This window comes from Henckelia pumila, chromosome 3, assembly GCF_033568475.1.
Source record: "Henckelia pumila isolate YLH828 chromosome 3, ASM3356847v2, whole genome shotgun sequence".
In the NCBI taxonomy this organism is placed as follows: domain Eukaryota; kingdom Viridiplantae; phylum Streptophyta; class Magnoliopsida; order Lamiales; family Gesneriaceae; genus Henckelia; species Henckelia pumila.
The window spans coordinates 174354363-174373596 of NC_133122.1; the positions used below are offsets into that span (position 1 = coordinate 174354363).

At 34.8% G+C, this 19234-nt stretch overlaps 3 protein-coding genes across 5 annotated transcripts; all 3 read right to left on the reverse strand.

The window, feature by feature from the left end:
* Positions 1-655: 655 nt before the first annotated feature.
* On the reverse strand, positions 656-3976 carry LOC140891601 (uncharacterized). Its single transcript, XM_073300191.1, has 8 exons — positions 3391-3976; positions 2515-2560; positions 2170-2219; positions 1999-2040; positions 1658-1771; positions 1193-1271; positions 1029-1100; positions 656-942 (listed from the first exon to the last, which is right to left on the reverse strand). The coding sequence occupies exons 1-8, from the start codon at positions 3900-3902 to the stop codon at positions 895-897; spliced, it is 963 nt and encodes a 320-aa protein (XP_073156292.1). The 5' UTR covers positions 3903-3976; the 3' UTR covers positions 656-894.
* A 687-nt stretch (positions 3977-4663) lies between these two features.
* LOC140887406 (external alternative NAD(P)H-ubiquinone oxidoreductase B1, mitochondrial-like) lies at positions 4664-10865 on the reverse strand. Its single transcript, XM_073294636.1, has 10 exons — positions 10670-10865; positions 9469-9739; positions 9025-9231; positions 8668-8918; positions 8361-8580; positions 8104-8208; positions 7231-7494; positions 7030-7151; positions 4988-5107; positions 4664-4898 (listed from the first exon to the last, which is right to left on the reverse strand). The coding sequence occupies exons 1-10, from the start codon at positions 10747-10749 to the stop codon at positions 4811-4813; spliced, it is 1728 nt and encodes a 575-aa protein (XP_073150737.1). The 5' UTR covers positions 10750-10865; the 3' UTR covers positions 4664-4810.
* Positions 10866-15174: 4309 nt separating this feature from the next.
* LOC140892848 (QWRF motif-containing protein 3-like) lies at positions 15175-18941 on the reverse strand. 3 transcript variants are annotated; one of them, XM_073301865.1, is made up of 6 exons: positions 17755-18941; positions 16505-16624; positions 16291-16407; positions 15832-15921; positions 15596-15706; positions 15175-15322 (listed from the first exon to the last, which is right to left on the reverse strand). In XM_073301865.1, exons 1-6 carry the CDS (start codon positions 18901-18903, stop codon positions 15248-15250), a joined length of 1662 nt encoding a protein of 553 aa, XP_073157966.1. In that variant the 5' UTR covers positions 18904-18941; the 3' UTR covers positions 15175-15247. The 3 variants fall into 3 exon arrangements, with proteins under 3 accessions (XP_073157966.1, XP_073157967.1, XP_073157968.1); XM_073301866.1 differs by lacking the exon at positions 16505-16624; XM_073301867.1 differs by lacking the exons at positions 15175-15322; positions 15596-15706 and having other exon boundaries at positions 15795-15921; positions 16284-16407.
* Positions 18942-19234: the final 293 nt, after the last annotated feature.

The following is a 19234-nucleotide window of genomic DNA, read 5'->3' on the forward strand; positions in this document are numbered from 1 at the left end:
AACGCTTACTTTTATATTTTAGTATCTCGTATTCAACTGATTACCTGAATTTAAAATAAAAATATTTTAGGATCATTGTATTGAAACAGAGACTAGACCCAAATGTAGGCCTCGAGGAATGTTTATATACAATTGTTTAGTCCTGAAAAACATTTTTTATTCGTACTTTCGTAAGATGGATCTAATTTTTTATTTATGTATATATGCATGTATCTGTCTGTCATTGTCTCATGGTTAATAAGACAGTCAATGGATGAGCCCAAGGACTTCTGTAATCACACATTCTAAACTTGAATATTCGCATTAACGTCGTAGACAGGAGATATAATAATAATAATAATAATAACACCTACCAACAACTTTTTGATTAATCTGTCACACAACCTAGTTTAATTTATCTGACTAACGTAGTTTGCAGACTATTGCGTTAGTCCGGATGTTTACCCGCTGCACACGGAAAATAACGACTTCGGATTCCCACATCACAAAAAAAAAAATAATAATAATAAATAAATAAATTTCAGGAAGTGATATTATTTTTAAAATTTTAATTTCATTTGCGGCTCGATCCACCCTTGTCGGGAGTGTTTCCATGATTACGACGTTTTCTTTTGGATGATTATTACACAGCTCTTACATTCTAAGACATGAGTCATGAAGCACCGACTAAATCGCTCTTTTACTGCTTTTAATGAGCCAATAACAGTAAATTAAATGCGTACTAGGTAGGATATGAAACAGATGTCCCCACAAAAATGTAATGGGCCGCCTAAACATCAGTGACTTCCACGTTTAGATAAGTACTCAGAAACACAAGGAACGAACATGGAATCAAGAAACATAAATAGTCGTAAATACACTCAGGCTTAGAACATTATAGTTCTGCTAAACCTTTTACATTGCAATATCTGGGTCCAGCCTTCTCTGGATAGCGGCGGCTGCCTGCGAATTCGAAGTTGAGACAACGGTTAGAGGATGACTACAGCTAAAGACTCCTTTAAAACTACATCATTGATATTAATTCTCACCTCATGGTTACCGATTTTGTATTGGAGCGCCATCTCTTCCCTCAGCTGAGCTTGCTCTTTCATTGCTTGAGCCTAGAAATTACGACAGTGAAACAAGTGACCCATGTGTTTCCAAAATATGCAGTTAGTTGGAGAGAGATGAGAATCTTCGAACAATACGATACCATTCCACTTTGCATGGAACCCTTTAATGCCGCCACTTGTTCTTCCTTCTGTCTTTCCCGTTCTATCCGAAGTTCTAGCCTGTAAATGGGGAAGAGAAAAGAAAACAGCAAATAAGACACCGTTTATTGAAAGCAATCTTGGTTGACCGGAACTATTTAAGACAACAATAAGAATATGATCACCACTAGAGATTTAGCATTACACTCCAGAGCAACCAGATACACTAGTATGGAAGAAGATGCAGCATTTTGTCCTAATGTTTATGAGTAAGCATAATATTTTATTTGGGCAAGTTCAACGATAGAGCCAAAATCAATTTTCTGCTATATAAGACATAAATTCAATGATGAATAGTTTGTTGGCTACAGCCTACAGGCTACGTATTAGTACTCTTCGCAGATGGATAACATGGTTAGTGTCTGAGTGTGGAAGTTGATAAACATTTGCTAAAATTTAGCACCAACCTCCGCTGTTCTTCGTCATTGAACACAGTTCGTTCGGTGTCTTGAACCTTTGAATATCCCCTTTTCTCTTCCTTTTTCATTTTAGCAAGATAGTAAGCATCAATATCATAATATCTGCAGATATGAATAATAAAGGGTAAATAAACGTCCAGAGGACAGTGGAAGTGGAAATGGCAAATGATGCTCTCTGGGAAAAAAAAATAACACCCCGCTCCTTGGGCTAACACACGTGTATCAGAACCCAAGTACGAAGAAAAGCCAACAATCACAAGGGAGAGGAGAAAAGATGAGTAACATAATAGGTTTGAAAAACCAACAAGTTATTATTAAGGAAGCCTCACTTTTTTGATGGAAATGTAGCCGTGTTATGATCCTCCATGAAACTGCCAACACATAAATGTATCAATTATTAGATAATAGTGAAGGTACTCAACACAACATTTAAGCGATTCTTATTCATCTATCAAACGACAGTATTTGCACACAATACTAACTAAAATATTGAAAATTACTCTTTAAACAGCTGCTTCTCTTCCCAGTTAGGCAGACTTTCCAGATTCACCTGTTCAAACACATAAAAAGTTTTGGAAATTTTAATCAGGGTAAACGCTCAAAAGTATCTTAAAAACTGATGCATGAAGCTTATGTATCTCACATATCCGATGGCGCAGATGAAAAGGCACCATGCACGAATGGTTCACAGCAAATCATTAAGCAATTTTTCCACATGAATGCCACAAAATTTGTAATGGGATGCAAGTGCATGGGAATTTCAGCTGGACAGTATAAACATAGGCCACACGGATACATGTTTCTGGTTCAGGAAGAAAAAACTCAGATTTGGCAGAAAGGGTTACCTGCTTCACTTCTGCCAACCACGCAAGAAACTCTGGTCGTTTATTCCTAAAAATAAAACAATTTTGTCAAACAACAGTCTCAAAAGCGGTCCAACTATACAACATCAGAAGATCACAAAATAAAATAATCTGCAAGGACTCAGACCACATCAATGCAGGACTGACAGCTACATCTTGCATGTACCAGGAAACTGGAAGAACAAAATAACTACATCCGTAAAAACAACAGTTTCAGACTTTCGAATTGACAATGACCAAGTTGTACTTGCTCTACCAACTCAGCAGAGAAGTTAAGAATCACATGAGACATCGCAAGTCACCATCATCCAATAATCCAATCGACCAAAACTTAACCTGTAAAATACAGTCTGATCAATTGTTCACCACCTTAAAATATTTATGGGGATGCAAGTTTTCTCACTAAATTCCACTGTAATATTCACCTTCTATCATGCAGCAGCTTCCACAGCTAGTGTGATTACATCAACAGTACTACACTCAAAAAAGAATCACAAACTCTAGAGACACATTCGTTCAGGATTCAGATACAGAGAAGGGACTGACACGAGCCCTGACATATGTCGAAGCATCAGAAAGGTGAACTACAGACACGTGGCTGGCCGCAAAACAATTATGACAGAAAGACATTAACATTCAAACAATCCTGGCAAGGTAGCATATGATTGTACCAATTTAAACAATATACAGCTGCAGATTCATTTATCAAAGCAGAAATAGACCAAACACATTCAGCTCTACTCCTTACTTCAAAGCAAAAAATTACACCAAAAACACTGCATACGTAACCCATTCTCAACCAGAAAAATGATAAGAAAGCTAATGTTAAAATTACTCGAAAAGAACGAGTAAACGCACCACATATCAGTTTCTTTGATAATTCCATACTTTCCCCACGAGTTGGTGACGGCACCTTTCTTACCCTTATCTTTCTCTTTCTTCTTATCACGCCTTTTCTTATCCTTCCTCTTCTTCTCTTCTTCTCTTCTCTTCCTTTTCTTCTTCTTCTCCTTCCTCTCCTTCTCCTTCCTCCTCTCCTTCCTCCGGCGCCTCCTCTCCTCCTCCGAATCCGATGAGTAGTCAGACTCGGATTCCGACTCCGAATCGTAATCTGAAGATGACGAACAAGAATCACTGTCTCTCGACCGTTTTCTCCTCGAAGCGGAGATTCGGGTTTTGCTCTTACTGCTCTTGCTTCGCTTTCTCCTAGCTTCTGGTTTTCTGGATCCCTCTTCGAAGTCGGTGTCGGAGTCTGAATCCGGGTCGGGTTCAGATTCGGATTCATGATTGGATTTGGACGTGCGGTGGCCGTGTCTAGACGGCGCGGCTCCGTTGGCCGCTTCGGCGGTTGGGTCCCTGTCCTTGCCCATTTCTTGAACTTCACTATGTGGAAAAGAGAGAGCTCAGCCCCTTATAAGAAACAGGGCTAATGTCGGTAGTGCGAGACTACGATTTTAATGGAAAGAGTTCACGTTTTTTGGTATAACATAATTATCCATGCTCGAGATTGGTTTTTCATTAGGGAAAATGACGGTATTTTTTTCTTCACAATTTCTAATTAGAAATTGGGATGATATAAATTGTTTGTATGTTTGGCTTTTTAAAAAAAAAAAAAAAAAAAAAAAAACCAATTCACACACTTCTATAAAACTACATGCATGGATGAATCGACCCTTTCAAAAAAGTTTTTTAAATAATTTTTGGAAAATTCCCTCAAGAATTTTTTTTTATATCTTTAATTTAATACTACTCCTTTTTGTTTTGTGTATTTTTTTCTTTTTTTAAAAAAAAAAGTCCCGCCCAGTTAGAGATCATTGCACATTTATCCTGCAAAAAATTAGATTTGGATATATCTCTTGCTGCGGGGTAAATGGTTCATTTTGTTTGAATGATCCGTTGATTATATCTTAGACTCCAAATTATGTCAAATAAATTTGAAAAGTTGTCGGTCAAACGAGTCCCAAAAATGGTTGTATTAAAATCATGAACGTGAGTCATGAGTAGGATGATTTTGCTAGAGGTTCAGGTAACTAATAATTATTTGATCAAAACAAGAAATTGGAATGAAAAAATAATCGAGGCAAACGCCAAACAGTCTGAAGAATAAAAACAGTTTTTGCATAATAAAATATGCAAGGGGTTAATCTGGATAACCATACTGCGGATCCATTCATATTTGAGATGCAGAACAAGAACTACATAGATTACAGGCATGTACAGCAGAAAAAGTGAATTCCAGTAACCAAAATTATTCAAAACCAGTATTTCTTCTAAGCACTCAGATACGACTTGAATCTCTCCCAAACACGAATCGCCTAGACCAGTCACCGACTACCAGAAACCGTGTACGCCAGCTAACTTGCTTACTGCATGCAAATAATTCCCCATAAATCCACAAATTTAACTGTCAAGTTGAAGACTACCAGCTTCATTGAACACAAAGCTAATTACTGACCTTGCATACACAGAATACCAAAGCCATTGCGTGCTACGACCCATGGAAACCCAGTCTCCAGGCAGCTCCGCAGCTGTTTGTTCCCCTCCAAGTGGTGCGAACTGACCAAGATGCCGGTACCTGACATTTTGAAGCATTTGAGATCTAATGTTACAAAACCACATGATATATGAAAAGCAAATAAGAGAGAGTCATCATTTGGCTCAATTATGAGACAGATATCAGCTGGAAATGCATCCAAGACGGGTTTTAAGTTACAAAAGGTTAATACACCTGAACAAAAAATATCATTCTTGATTAAAATTTGTTGCAATCCCTCTTTCTCATTTAGTGTAAATCTACAGGAGATTCCAGATATACACATATCTCAAATCCTTGGAGTCGATACAGGTTGTCTAGAAAGAATTTCCATATGCATAAAACTTTGAACGTTATCAGTCCTTGTATAGCCATTCGAGCTCTAATCAAAATTAGAATGTTAATAAAATTCAAATATGAATATCTACCGGATTGTGAGACATGAACTCAATTGTTTTCTAGAACCACTTAGATGAATTTAAACACACAAACAAGATGTTTTCCACGGACAATGAGAGCATCAAAAAATTCTTCCACTTTCCTTGACATAAAATCTATCGAGGTACTCAAGCCATAATATAATGTCTCTTAAGGAATTCTTATCCCACTTCTTGAACCTCTTGATCAATGTAGATTTTGTTAATGAAAACCGTCTGTGCCTAGGTTGGAGTTGGTTACAGTAGCTAGACACATCTTTGAACCCTAAGAAATATGGCACAGAAAACTACTTTCAAATCGAAACTTAGCTAAACATAGTATATCCATCTTTATCAAATTTGCTGGTTTCACAAATTATTATTCTCAATCCCATAACCAAGTGCATTAAGCACGTTAGAGCTAGGTGACTAACTGGGCATGACATTTATTCATAAATAAAAATAAGAAGGAAGATTAAAAAGCACAATGACAATGAATTGAAGCATAGTTTTCCAGAACCTAGTCAAGAAACACATGAAAAATATTTTCTCACTGAGAACGAGTCTAACATGAATACGCTGACGTTTCACATCACAAACTAACTTTCAACTCACAATCCCCGTGCTGCCAATTCAATTCTACCAATTCATCAGTATTTCCAACGATATAAGATGATTTCTTAAAGATCTTCGTAGAAGCTCACTAAGAACATTGGAATTGTCCCATTCTCGGTGTCAACTTATGTCTCCCTCTTATGCTTCCTAAAGATTTTTGCTAATGGAATAAAACAAAGTTAAGTTCGTATCGAAGGAATTATTATGCTTTGATGAATCTGTAACTTTACGAAAAAAGAAATAGATACTGTGCGATCATAAACGGAAAAAAGAATGCAGCATTTTCTAAGGTTTAAAAAAGGAAAGGCAAGAATGCTAGAAAGGGGCACAAAGCAGATTGCATACACCATAAACAAGAGGCGAAACTATATTTATCCAAATGGCGCAGTTTTATTAATTAATTCCAACTTTCTGTTTGTAATCGGCAAGGTCATCTAATCTCCAGTGGACTCTGTCTCTAATAAACAGCCCAATGATCACTACATAGTTTACATCACATCTACTAATACTTGGTGAAAAATGTTTAACCTCCTTTGCTTTCAGTTGAGTGACCTATAGTTTCGTTTAGATAAAAATAAATAAATAATAAACCTGTTTTTTTTATACAGGAATAAATACAAAAACTGTTGACTAATATGAACTAAAGAAATCGATGTTCAATGTAAAAAATTGACTCACATGAACTAAATAAATCAGTCTTATGATGGGTTGAGTAGATGCTACCCGTAGGGTAGTGCCCTGCGGGTGACGTGGCGGCTCATGATTGGTTAAAATCAGTGGGGCCCACGTGGAACACACTAATTTGACCAATCATGGGGTTACAGTGCGGGTGATGTGTAACCCCATGATGTTCAAAATAAAAATCTAGAGATGCCCATGATAAAAATAAATAAATAAATAAATAATAAATAAAAATATATAAGAAAAGCTTACTGAAAGGGGAGAAATTCATGTCGGCCTCCACTTTTGAATTTGCGAGGACCTTCCGGATTTTGTTCACATTTCTTCCTTATATTAAAGCACCTAGAAAGGTATGCCCCTTGTTGAGCAGCAACCTTGTACATAAGATATTAAATTTAAACTCAGTATGTAAGAAACAAAGGGAAGGAAAAGTAAACAGCCAAGCAAACTTACTTGAGCAGTAGCAGGAAGACTCTTCATCTGTTTATCACAGAGCGAGAGTGCTAACTTGAACTCTTCAATATTTACCTCTTTTTTATTATTTCCGTACACGTCTTGCAGGAAGTCAGTAACTTCAAACAGATGTTTGCTCTTCAAATACAATTCCACTTGAGGGTAACGAATGATGATATCTTCGATCACATCTTGAAATTCTTCCATAGTTAGGGTACCGGAATTGTCTTTGTCCGCCGCTTTAAATATGGATGAAATATCTTCCTGAAAAATAAAAAATTGATGATGACAATGCAGTACTATAGAAAAATCTACTCCTGTCACCTAGAAGATTGAAGTATGAAACTGAAGGTTTGTAGTCTACCTTAACAAATCTAATGGAGGACATAATCGTTTTATGCAACTACAATAAGATTCTTGCTCTGTGCACTGACTGCTTATAAAGAAAAGGAAGTCACAAATGTTTCTGCACATAAATTCCTATATTTCCATTTGTTCATACTCTTTTCTGTTATCATAACTTCAAAATCATATATTATCATTTTATCTACAGTTGGTGAACGAAAACTTGACATGCAAAAAGTTTATTCCGCTTAATATGTGAAGCACTTGAGTACATTTTCCTGCTGATTTAATGCTGATCGTTAAAATTCAAGAAGAGACTGCTTATTTTGATTGTTGTTTCTCAAGCTTTACAAAGATAATTCAGATGTGACCTGGAAAGAGGGACGACTTGCTAAGAAGGTATATGTATTCCGGTATTTTACAAAATTATCAGAGAATTAATTTATAAGATGGAAGGTGTCATGGCGATTCGAATTTAACAAATGTTGCCTATAAAACAGAGAAAATAATGTCCAAATCGAACTTTACCATGACTTTACGTTGATCTACAGTGGCACAATCACCAAGGGCATATACATCCTCACATCCCTTCACTCGCAACCATTCATCAATCGCAAGGATACGCCTGGTGCCCTGCAAGTAGAACGCACCAGTCATTGTGGGTACGTTCTCATCTGGATCACAATTTACAAAAGCAAGTACATGACAGACCTGAACCAATAAATCAATAACAACGTGTGCAGAAATATGATAGGTAAAAGATTAAATCCCAATTCAAAACATGCCTGGCCAATTTGTTCCATAAAGTCCTTCACGACTGGCCGAGTCCCAACACCAGTTGACCATACAACCATTCCATGTGGTATAGAAACATCCTCCCCCGAAACCTTTTTCTTCATGTTAATTGTTCTGTCTGAGACACTCATGACTCTATGTCCTGTTAAAACTTTAATGCCATCTCTTTGAAATTTCTGCTCGGCAAATGAGCTAATCCTTTCATCAAACCTGAAGACACATGAGATGCCATAGTTGCTGAATCATTCTCTGCTTCCCAACAATAAACACAGAGAAAGTATGGGTACCATTACTTACGTGTTCAAGATGTGATCGCCAGATTGGATCACAGTTATGTTCACAAAATCTTTAACTGAGGGATAAATTTTTACCAAATCGTCATGTAAGAAATCATGTAGCTCTGCTGCAAATTCAACACCAGTTGGACCCCCTCCAACTATTACAAAGTGGAGGTTAGTCAGTCTCTCGTCATCAGTCAGCCCTGGAAGCACGGCTTTCTCAAAACAATCTATCACTGTCCTACGAATTCTTTGAGCATCCTCTACTTCCTGCATGAAATATAATAACTTTCTGGTAAAAGATACAAAAGCACATGGCATCAGAATTTACTAATTAAAGAACATATTTGTTTCACTCTTTGAATATGGACAATACCTTGAGAAAGTGACAGTTCTCCAATACACCAGGAGTATTAAAGGTGTTTACTTGTGCTCCACATGCCACAACCAAGAAATCATATTCTAAAGAAAAGTCATTATTCCCAGCTAAATTTTCATCAACACTGGACCTGCAGAAAATTTGTTTGCTCACAGGATCAATCTTAAGGCATTCTGCCTCCCAGTACCTCACTTCTCCATTTCTCTGTCAATAAAAATGGTAAAAAGCAAACTAGTAAATATTCTACAATTTAAAAAAAAAAAACCTAGGCAAAACAACAAAAAGATTCTTATGAAAAACATGTAAAATCATTCACCAGTAATTGAAAGGACAACCAAAATTAGTTGAAATCATACCCAGATAACAAATCAGGGAGGAAATACGCCATGAAAAGTTACAACAACGAAACATAATAAACACATTTCTTCAAATATAAACTACCTTTTTTATCATGTTCCGAACTGGTTCTACAATGCTTCGTGCCTCAACTGTTCCACATGTGACACTAGGTAACAATGGGGTGAATGCAAAGTAATTTCTGGGTGAAACCACCTGAACATCATACGATGAAATATCCAGATCTTTCAGGAAGCTGATACCAGCCCAGCCTGTTCCAAGCACTACCACTCTTTTCTTTTCCGTTTCATTTAGATTTTTTGTCACTGATCTACCATCTGAAGGTGATTCTGCATATGCAATTAGGCCTCCGCTACTGTGAACAGGTAGAAAAAAGACAAATTAACAATTTCAAAATGCTGAAAACATGATGAGAATGATTAAGCTCGTGCACTTCTAATTAAATTGCATAATAAGAATACATATAATACTGAAACTTTGCTGAGTGGATAAAAGAAATTGCATACTCTTAAAGAACTTATATAATCATGAAAAAGTAATAATTTCATATGAATCGGTCCTACATCTATCAATCTTACTATCAAGTCAACTTTGCAAGGATAGTTTCATGTAAGAATCAACTTAGTTTACTTTCCTATAAAATAGGTCATTTTGTTGTATGAAATGCTCGACAACGAGTTAAAAACTCGTCCAAACATCAAGAAACCACTTAAAATCATCATCTGAAAAAAGACAATAATAAGCACATTAAAAAAAACAATTTAAAAAAATCTCCATCAAGCACACTTTTAAGCGAAAACTTAAATCATCTAAAAACTCAAAATCAAGTAAAACTAGGAGAGTTCTAAAGTAGAGTCCTGGTATTCTGGAAAGATGACTCGTCAAATTATCTTAAAGCAACAGAATTCACTTTGAATGGGGTCCATGGATGCCAAAACAAAAAGGCAACCCAATATCGTTCAGCAGAACAAAAGTAATCTGCATTTTAGTTATCACTCTCAAAAATGAAAGACGGCACAGACTTGTCACAATTAAAACGAACCCACATAAAATTTCCAGTGGAGGACTCTAGGCAGGGGAAAATAGTGCACTGTGAAAAGCAAGATCTGGTAAAAACAAGAAAAGCGAAGGACGCAAAAGTTGGATTACACCCCTCATACACAATAATTTCAAAATCGAAGCAATCTGAACAACCCGGAAACAAAACAGAGTCACATATTTACGAAGAATCGTAGTAAATCTAAGTCCATGAACAAATAAAAATATGTGTAGGAAGAAATGAAACCTGAGAGAGCATAGCACCAACAGCTTGGTGGAAGCAGAATTGTCACGGATAATCCTGCTAAAACTGGCGAGAAATCTCATCTCTTCAGGGGTGTTCGATGGTGGGGAAGAAATACAATTTGTTGCAAAATGTCATGCTAATGACGCTGGATCTACAATTGTCATGGGAACAAGACCTTACTTCAAAATCAATTATCGAACATGTTGATTTTCCAAGTTTGGGACAAGTTATTTTATTTTTGGAGAAATATTTATTACAACGTGTTTATCTCAATATAATATAATATAATATAATTATCGATTATTCGTCTGTACATATTTTTAATTAATATTTTCAAGATTTTTAACAAATTAGTTTGTCATTTTATAATTTACTGAAATAAATTTTGTAATCGCATAAAATAAAAGAAGATAAAAAAAATAATTGTCTATCCATTAAAATGATCGATTTTGTCACTCTAACGGGTTGATGTATTATTAAATAGTAAGTATATATCATATTTAAGATGGTTATTGAGAATTCAAAATAAAAATACATGAGATTGCATCAAGTTAAGAGATGTGTTACTGTTAATTATGTGAAACATATATTCAACTAATCAACTCGACCCGATTTATGAGAAAAAAACATTATTTTTTATGTTAACTACGAAATGAATCGTATCGATGGATCTCATAAAAATAATTTGTTACACTGTCTCAGAAAAAAACCTATTTTATGACTAATTGAATACGATACACTAAAATATAAAAGGAGTAATAGCATAAACCGACCCCTAAATACTTTTTAGATGCAAGTAGGATTCTAGATCAAATTATGATAACATGCCTTCCCCAGTTAAATGATAAGTGACCAAAGTTTGAACTGTTGGGATACTACACAATAATAAACAAAAAGAGGTCAGTAGATGGTGAGTGTTTGATAATGTATCGAAGCAGGCTTGATGGCAGAACATGGGAATGACATATGTTTAATAAATAAAAGATAATATATTTTGTCCTTAAAAAATACAAAGATGATTGTGATTTGTGAAGACGGATTCCTAATTTATTGTTTATCATCGTATCGTCTTTTCAAGTTTATTATAATTATTGGCCACGTGGAGCTTTGTCTTCGGTCTAAAGAGACTACACTTCATCGTTGAATTCATGCTCACATTTTTTTTTTTAAAATCTATTTTACTCATCATAATTACGATTGAGAGTTCTATTAGTATGAGATTAGTATCTTAATTAATACTAAATTTAAGAGTTTAAAATTGATTTGAATATGTGGTTCAATCAAATATATGGATTCGACATAGTTAATTAAATTATAATTGGATTCTTATATGTAGGATAAATGTATTATTTCTATGTTAGCATTTCATCAATCCAGAATTATACCCCATCCTCAATTCGTCATAAAACTATTGAATTATACGAGTCTCCTGATCATAGGAGCTCGCTCCTAATCTTGAAATCTGATGGTTAAAATTTATTACACTGTTGGAACAAAAAAATCCCCAATTTATTGGTTTAGTACTGATAGCTACTAGCTACTCAGTCAACTGCCATCCTTATGTGCCACTATTATTTTGTTATAATTTTATCTTTATTTTTGTTGATGCAACTGCTTTTAATATGGCGTAAAAATATGCTGTTAATATCAACTTTATTAATATTATTAGGCACCGTTCTCTTCATCATATTACTAATATATGTATAACTCATCTCATTTCATCCTACGTTCTTCTCATCATATTATTTATACATATATTAACTATTTATTTTACATCAATCAAATCATTAATTATTTATCTCACATCAATCAAAACATTAAATTCAAATTACTATATTACCCCTTATAAATAATATAATTTTTATTTTATTTATTGTTAAAAGGACAAAATAGTCATTTAGCATTTTTATATAAAATTTAATCAATCAAATCAAACAAACTATAATCTATCAATCAAATCCAATACTATTTTATCTATCATTTCTTATTTATTTTTTATTACATTATATTATTTATCTATATATTACTTATATCATACCTCAAACCAAACGATGTCTATTGATACATTAATTTTGACTACAAGACAATCAGTTTTGATCAAAATTCACGAGGATTGCTTAAACACGGTAACATATTTTAGCAGTCCTTAATCGTCCATGAATTTATAATTGCACCCGGTGCAGAGATCAAAATTAACAAGACAATTTTATTTGTTAGTGATAATATTGAATACTAGACATATAAATTATCGTGTTCTTCCTCGCGACTTTGCATTCTATGTTTCTATGAGTTTGGTTGGTTAATTGGTTGAGACTATAACTAGAGTAGACTAGGGGTGCAAATTACGAGCCGAGCTACTCGTGAGCAGCTCGTGAGTAGCTCTGTCAAAACTTGATTCGAGCTCGATTTGATCAAGTCAAGCTCGAGCTCGAGTAGCTCGAGCTCGAGTTTTAAATCTATGTGTTCGAGTAGCTCGCGAGCTATTCGATAACACACAAATATATAAAATATAATATAAATATATATATATATATAATATTTATTTATTTATATATTATATATATATAATTTTCGAACTCGAACTCGAGCTCGAGTTCGAGTTATTTAACGTTTTCACATCAAATAACAATCCTCAGAATACAAATTTCCAGAAAATATCAATTTTTCATTCATAAATTGAAGGCTGAAGCTCAATCAAAACATATATTATGCAACGGTTTATACATGGACTATAATAACAGAGACTAATCATCTTCATTCACCAGCCCCAAAACTGGTCTTGCTCTTCATCCTCGAGCTCTTCTTCATTTTTTTTGTGACATGGGAACCCGCAGCCGCTATCCTTCAGTGCGCTCTGGGTAAACCCCCGGACTAACGCAATAGCCTGCAAACTACGCTAGTCAGGTAAACTATACTGGACAAACCATGTGTGACATATTAGTCCAAGAAAGTGTTGGCAGGGGGAATCAAACTCCTAACCTTTGGCTAAGAGTTCATCTGCTCCACCAACTTGGACACCCCCTTGGGGGCTCGATCTCTTCTTCATTCTTATGTGAGATGGTGGTTCAAGGTGGACGTGAGTGATATGTGTGTCACTCAGTAAATTGGGGAATATCCCGCATAAAAACATTTTCAGACTTATGCATTCATACAGAACTGAACTGAACATTCTTATATTTTCAGAAAAACAGAATTCAGGACATGCATCGATTTAACTTATTGAATTTCGTGGCTTACTGATATCACCCCCTCATATGTTTATCATCTAAAGGGTGAGAAATCAGAACAAAACAGAAACAAAAACAGGAGTTCAGAATATATATTCCTACCACTAGTTCATAAGTATCAGTGCAATAGCAAAAATCAGAGATTTCAGAAGTTCAGACAATTGTCATGCATGGAATATAATCTTATTCATGGAATTTGCTTAAAAACCAAAAGCCCACTTACCGTAGTTTGCTAGACAATTTCGATTGCTCAACTGGTTGTTCAACTAGTCTGCTTAACTGGCTGCTCCTGCTAAACTGAATTTCTGTATTGTTTAGAAATTCGTGTAACAAGTCTCAGAAATTTGAGTGATATTTATTGGCAAGATTATGACTCTTAGGATGCTCATTTATTGTCCTTAATTTGTCATGGTTCTAAGTAAATGCATCAGTTACGAGTTTGAAGCTGCTCGATTTCAGTCTAGCTAGCTAGACTGATCTTGGTCACTTAGTCAACTCAGTTTACCTCGGTTCAATTGATCTCAACTTCAATTTACTTCAAATTCATTTTACCAAGATTTCAGTCTACCTCCAATCAATCTATCTCATGTTTAGTGTTCTGAAATTTGCGATTTTCACAAATTAAATCTGTCGATCAAGGACCATTCAATTAGATATAATACAAGATATATTTTTCGCTTCATTCTTCCTACTTCAACATTATTAATCATTTTAAAGCATGCAAACTTAAATTAATATACTCAATTTTTATTTTATTTTTTCATATTTCATAATTCTGCAGCTTAAAATTCATTCTAGTATAGGAAACTATAAATTTGGGCTAAATCTGTATGACACAAATATTTTTAAGTTTTAGAGCTTACAAAATATTCTATAAAAAGTAGAGTTTTCTAGGTTATTTGAAAGAAAAAAAAAAGTTGTCAGCGAAAATATATAAAATATGTTACCAAATTTTAGGCTACTTCGAATTTCGAAATGTTTAAATTTTAGAAAAAAACATTTGCACTCGCAAACATCCATAATTCCTAAATTATTTTATAATATAGTGTACATAATTTTCATCTAGATCAAACCAATAAAGTAAGAAGAGTACGTACATTACGGTATAATGTGAATACTGAATAGGTACTGAGCTCATGATATCAGATATAACATCCTATAAATTGTTTCAAATGAGATTTAACCAAATCACAATTTGATCATTATCAATTGAAAAGGGTTGAAAACATAAATGACAATAGAAATTGTTATACTAACTGTTATATATATTGTGTATCACCTACAATTGAAAACCCGCGATTTACGACGATCAATGAGACAACCTAGTCCATGCATTGTATAGCTGATAGAACTATGCGGACAAGATATGGTGCTGCTGCATCAATTTAGATTGCATAACGGTGCTCTTCAAACTCCTTTCTTGCATCTGAACCAAAAATTCAAATTAGATGTAGAAGTATACATGCAAGATTTGGTGGTCAATACATGTCGATATCATGCCGACATTAATTATATATGCTAAAGTTTCGTATCATAGTTTTTATTCATTCTCATATATGATGTCCACCTTAAAATTTTTTTGGACCTAACGATTTGGACAATACACTAACGATAGGTCAAACTCAACCGTCAATATAATATAATATATATGTGTATAATCATGCATGAAAAGATGAAAGCCATGCGTATCATGTGTAACCTCTAATGCAGAAATATTTCTGAAAAGCTCCAAACATTCTTCTAACAGTTGCTTCTCTTGTGTGACTACCATTGCTAATTCAAAAAGTAATCCTGCAGTCTTCTCCAATATCTAAAGGAAGAAATCATTAGTCGTCATTTAGTACAATTATTATATTTATATATGAAACATCAAGAATTATTTAAATTTCAAACACTTGCGAAAAATATTAATAATTAATAAGAACAATAACAAACCATTGGTGAGCAAGTAGTTAGCTTTAAGTCGATAGCAGCTGCCACATCGTCCGCATGTCTGACGGCAAAGGAAACTGATGGTTTCTCGCCCTGTAACATTATTCAATATCTTAATTAGTCACAATATTAATTTGATGGCTCACACAAATAGGAAAATTTAATTAAAAGGGAAACTTGATTTTAATTTTAGCCTGGTATGTTCTATATTTATGATTTTGGTCTTTTATATTGTAAATTTCACTCTAACTCCATTACGTTTATTTATTTATTTTTTTATAATTTGAGTCATTTTTGGCGTTATGTGTATGACAACAATGTGACTTTGGCGTTTATAATGTCACATCAGTATTCATGATAAAAAAAATACTAGCACTGTAATTTAATAATATAAAAAATCGAAATCACAAAACGCATCACGTACAATATCAAGCATGCTTGTTGTCATTACCCACTTTATACCTTTGCCCCGTCAACGAGGGGTATCCTACAGACAACAGCATGCAAAGATTCCTTGGTCCTAGTGACTGCAGACAAGTGTTCTCTTTCCATATTTCCCCACCTCTGCAGCTGCTTCATCTACGTACGTACACGATCAAAAATTAAACACACACATATATATATAATAAGCCAAATCATACTTAAACTTCATATGTGTTTGCATGTAGTACTTTACATGAGAGGTGAGTATGTAATTAAATTTGAACTCTAGCCTCTCCGATTGCAGCTGCAGTTTTTTTTGTACCACAGAATGTTGGAGTTTATCAATACTATTCCATGCGTATAGAAAATCTCTCTGCACCCAAAAAAAAAATAAAAAAAATAAATAAATCATGTTCTTTGATTTGATCTTGACTGTGGTTAATTGACATTGCTCGATCAATAAACAATAGGAAAAATCATATTTTTGGTATAATATATTTGTCTTTTTGCAATTTTAGTTCTTTAAATTGTCAAATTTCAGTTTTGTCGGCTAGCTTTGTTTGTTTGTTTGTTTTTTTTTTTATAATTTTAATCATTTTTAGATGTGTCGTTGTTGTGGATGGAAAAAGACTAAAATTGCAAAAAAATCATAAGATACGGGACTAAAGAAATTACCAAAATAACAAATAAGCAAATATATATGTGTATGTCTATATATATCTACCTTGTAATGGATGAACAAAAGTATCCCTTCTTTCATCTAATAAAAAATTATTTTAATAAATATATTACATATATTTTGAAAAATAACTAAATGATTTGTTAATTATAATTCAACAACTTAAAAATTTCTTTAAAAAAAAACTTAAAGATTAAAAAACGATTAATTACGTTAAAAATCTATGCATATGCATGAATTGTCGCGTGCAGAATTGCTAATATATATATATGACAAAAAATGCAATTTTTTCTAAATAAAATACGTTTTAAAATTGTAAATTAATGTTTATATTAAATGAATTAAAAAATTAAAACTAAAGAACTCATGATCACATGTATTACTACTTCAAAAAAGCAAAAATAAAATAAAATAAAGATAGAGACAATATTTTGAGTTGTTTATCTTCATCTAGGATATCTCGTCATTTTAAATTAACGAGATATATATTGGTAGGGGACGTAAGGATTACAATCAATGTACGTTGGGTTCAAGCTTCAACCTTAATGTACGGGATGTACTCAACTCAAATTATAATAGTTAATTGTTAATTACATCTAAATATAGAGCAATATTCATTATTTAATTCTGAATTTTATCTTTAACATATGTTAGGAGTCATGTTAATTGCAATTTGTTTTATGAATGGCTAGCCCTATTATGAGACAGGTCTCATGATCCATTCATATATATTATGGTAATATTTTTCTCATTGATCGAATATTACGTTCGTTTCATAATTGACTCGTGTTACTGTTTAGTTTGAGGACGGAGGAGCTGTTTACCTCGGCGTAGCTAACGACGTTTCCGGCGACGTCCTCGGCTCTGGCATTAGCGTACCTCCATTGTACCAACCTGTTATGCAACAACCTTAGTTCCTGAGCAATCTCCGCCGAGCCCGGCCCGAGAGGTGATGATGCAGTACTAGTGGAACTAGATTTCTTGCCTTTCAACAATTCAATGCCCATGGTAAGAATATTTCCAACTCCTCCTTTTCCCCTAGACGGGCTTGTTGGAGGCTTCGGACTCGACACGCTCTCTGCTGTCGGAGAGCCCGATCGGCCCGGGGACATAGCCCACTTGGAACCATTCTTCTTCATCGAGTTCTTTAAAGTGAATATCCTCGGAGATTTGGTATCTGCAGGTGGAAATGGCTTCGGATTACTAGCGATGGATTCGGCACTCCATCTTCTCAAATCATGCTTAGATTTCGGTGGATCTTCGGCCCCATGCTTTCTTGAACTCATGGTCGGAGCCATGTATGATGCCAGCTGGGATTTTTTTCCGGTCGCCTGAGATTCAAAACTGGCGCCGGAACACAAATCGCTGTGTTCTGATTCGGAGTCGGATGCTACTGCGCCTCTGCCGAATGATTTATTACGCAATGCGATCCCGTCAACTGAAAATCTTCCAGGCTCGATGCGACCCACGTTTCGATCATCAAGTGAATCAGAAGATTTCGATGATTTGCCATGGAATTTGAACCTGCCGAAATTAGGCATATGGTTTTCTTTGGCATCACTTTTTTTCCCACTCTGGAACCTGCTTAATCCCGTGCAGCTTCTTTGTCTACTGATGAGGAACTCTTGATTCCGATCGTGTTTGGTCTCAGACATGTCTTTGAGTCTCTCGTTTCCGAGGTGATCCGCCAGAGTGTCCGGAGGCTTCGAAGGTGAAAGGGTCGAGGATGAGGGCCAAAGCCCGCGGAAAAAGCCCGAGTTTTCGAGGCTCTTGTGCTTTTTTGAGTCAACGGATGACCTGGGCTTCTGCCTTATCGGAGAAAGGATGCTGTTTGGAGATTGAATGCCATATTCAGTCGATGATGATGTACTGGAATTCGGCGAGAGGAATTTCGAACTCACTTGTATGGATTTGGGCTTCGTGGATTTTAGCGAATGATCGGAGACGGTGGTGGCTCCGCCGTGGGTCTTCATCGTAAAACACCGCACACACCGTGGTTATCTTGCGAGGAGGAAATGGGCGAGGGGTAAAACAAATGTTGCTTGAAAAGTGGCGGCAATGTAGTAGATATGGAAGCCATTCAACGTGTGAAATGACGGAAATAGCTTTGGAAAAAAAAAGTAATATTTGAGCAATGCTACATGTATAATCAAATTTGTACATCAATTTGTACAACACAAAAAATTCAATACAAAAATTTCATTTATCAAAGTCTCATGATAAATTGAATGTAAAATATCTCGATATAATAACAAAATCTCACGATATATTTATTGTAAATATCGTTGTATATATATATATATG

Bases quoted from the DNA above. Each gene is read 5' to 3' on its own strand.
- LOC140891601 (XM_073300191.1), bottom strand. From the start codon at position 3,902: ATGGGCAAGGACAGGGACCCAACCGCCGAAGCGGCCAACGGAGCCGCG. The intron at 2,220-2,514 runs GTAACCCTTTCT...GTGTTTGAACAG, and splicing joins GGTTGGCAGAAGTGAAGCAG to GTGAATCTGGAAAGTCTGCC. The intron at 1,772-1,998 runs GTGAGGCTTCCT...TCATATCTGCAG, and splicing joins GCTACATTTCCATCAAAAAA to ATATTATGATATTGATGCTT.
- LOC140887406 (XM_073294636.1), bottom strand. From the start codon at position 10,749: ATGAGATTTCTCGCCAGTTTTAGCAGGATTATCCGTGACAATTCTGCT. The intron at 9,232-9,468 runs GTAGTTTATATT...TTTTATTGACAG, and splicing joins TTCGGAACATGATAAAAAAG to AGAAATGGAGAAGTGAGGTA. The intron at 8,919-9,024 runs GTATTGTCCATA...TATTTCATGCAG, and splicing joins AGAACTGTCACTTTCTCAAG to GAAGTAGAGGATGCTCAAAG.
- LOC140892848 (XM_073301865.1), bottom strand. From the start codon at position 18,903: ATGAAGACCCACGGCGGAGCCACCACCGTCTCCGATCATTCGCTAAAA. The intron at 15,922-16,290 runs GTATAAAGTGGG...ATAATGTTACAG, and splicing joins CCCTCGTTGACGGGGCAAAG to GGCGAGAAACCATCAGTTTC. The intron at 15,707-15,831 runs GTTTGTTATTGT...TTCTTCCTTTAG, and splicing joins TAACTACTTGCTCACCAATG to ATATTGGAGAAGACTGCAGG.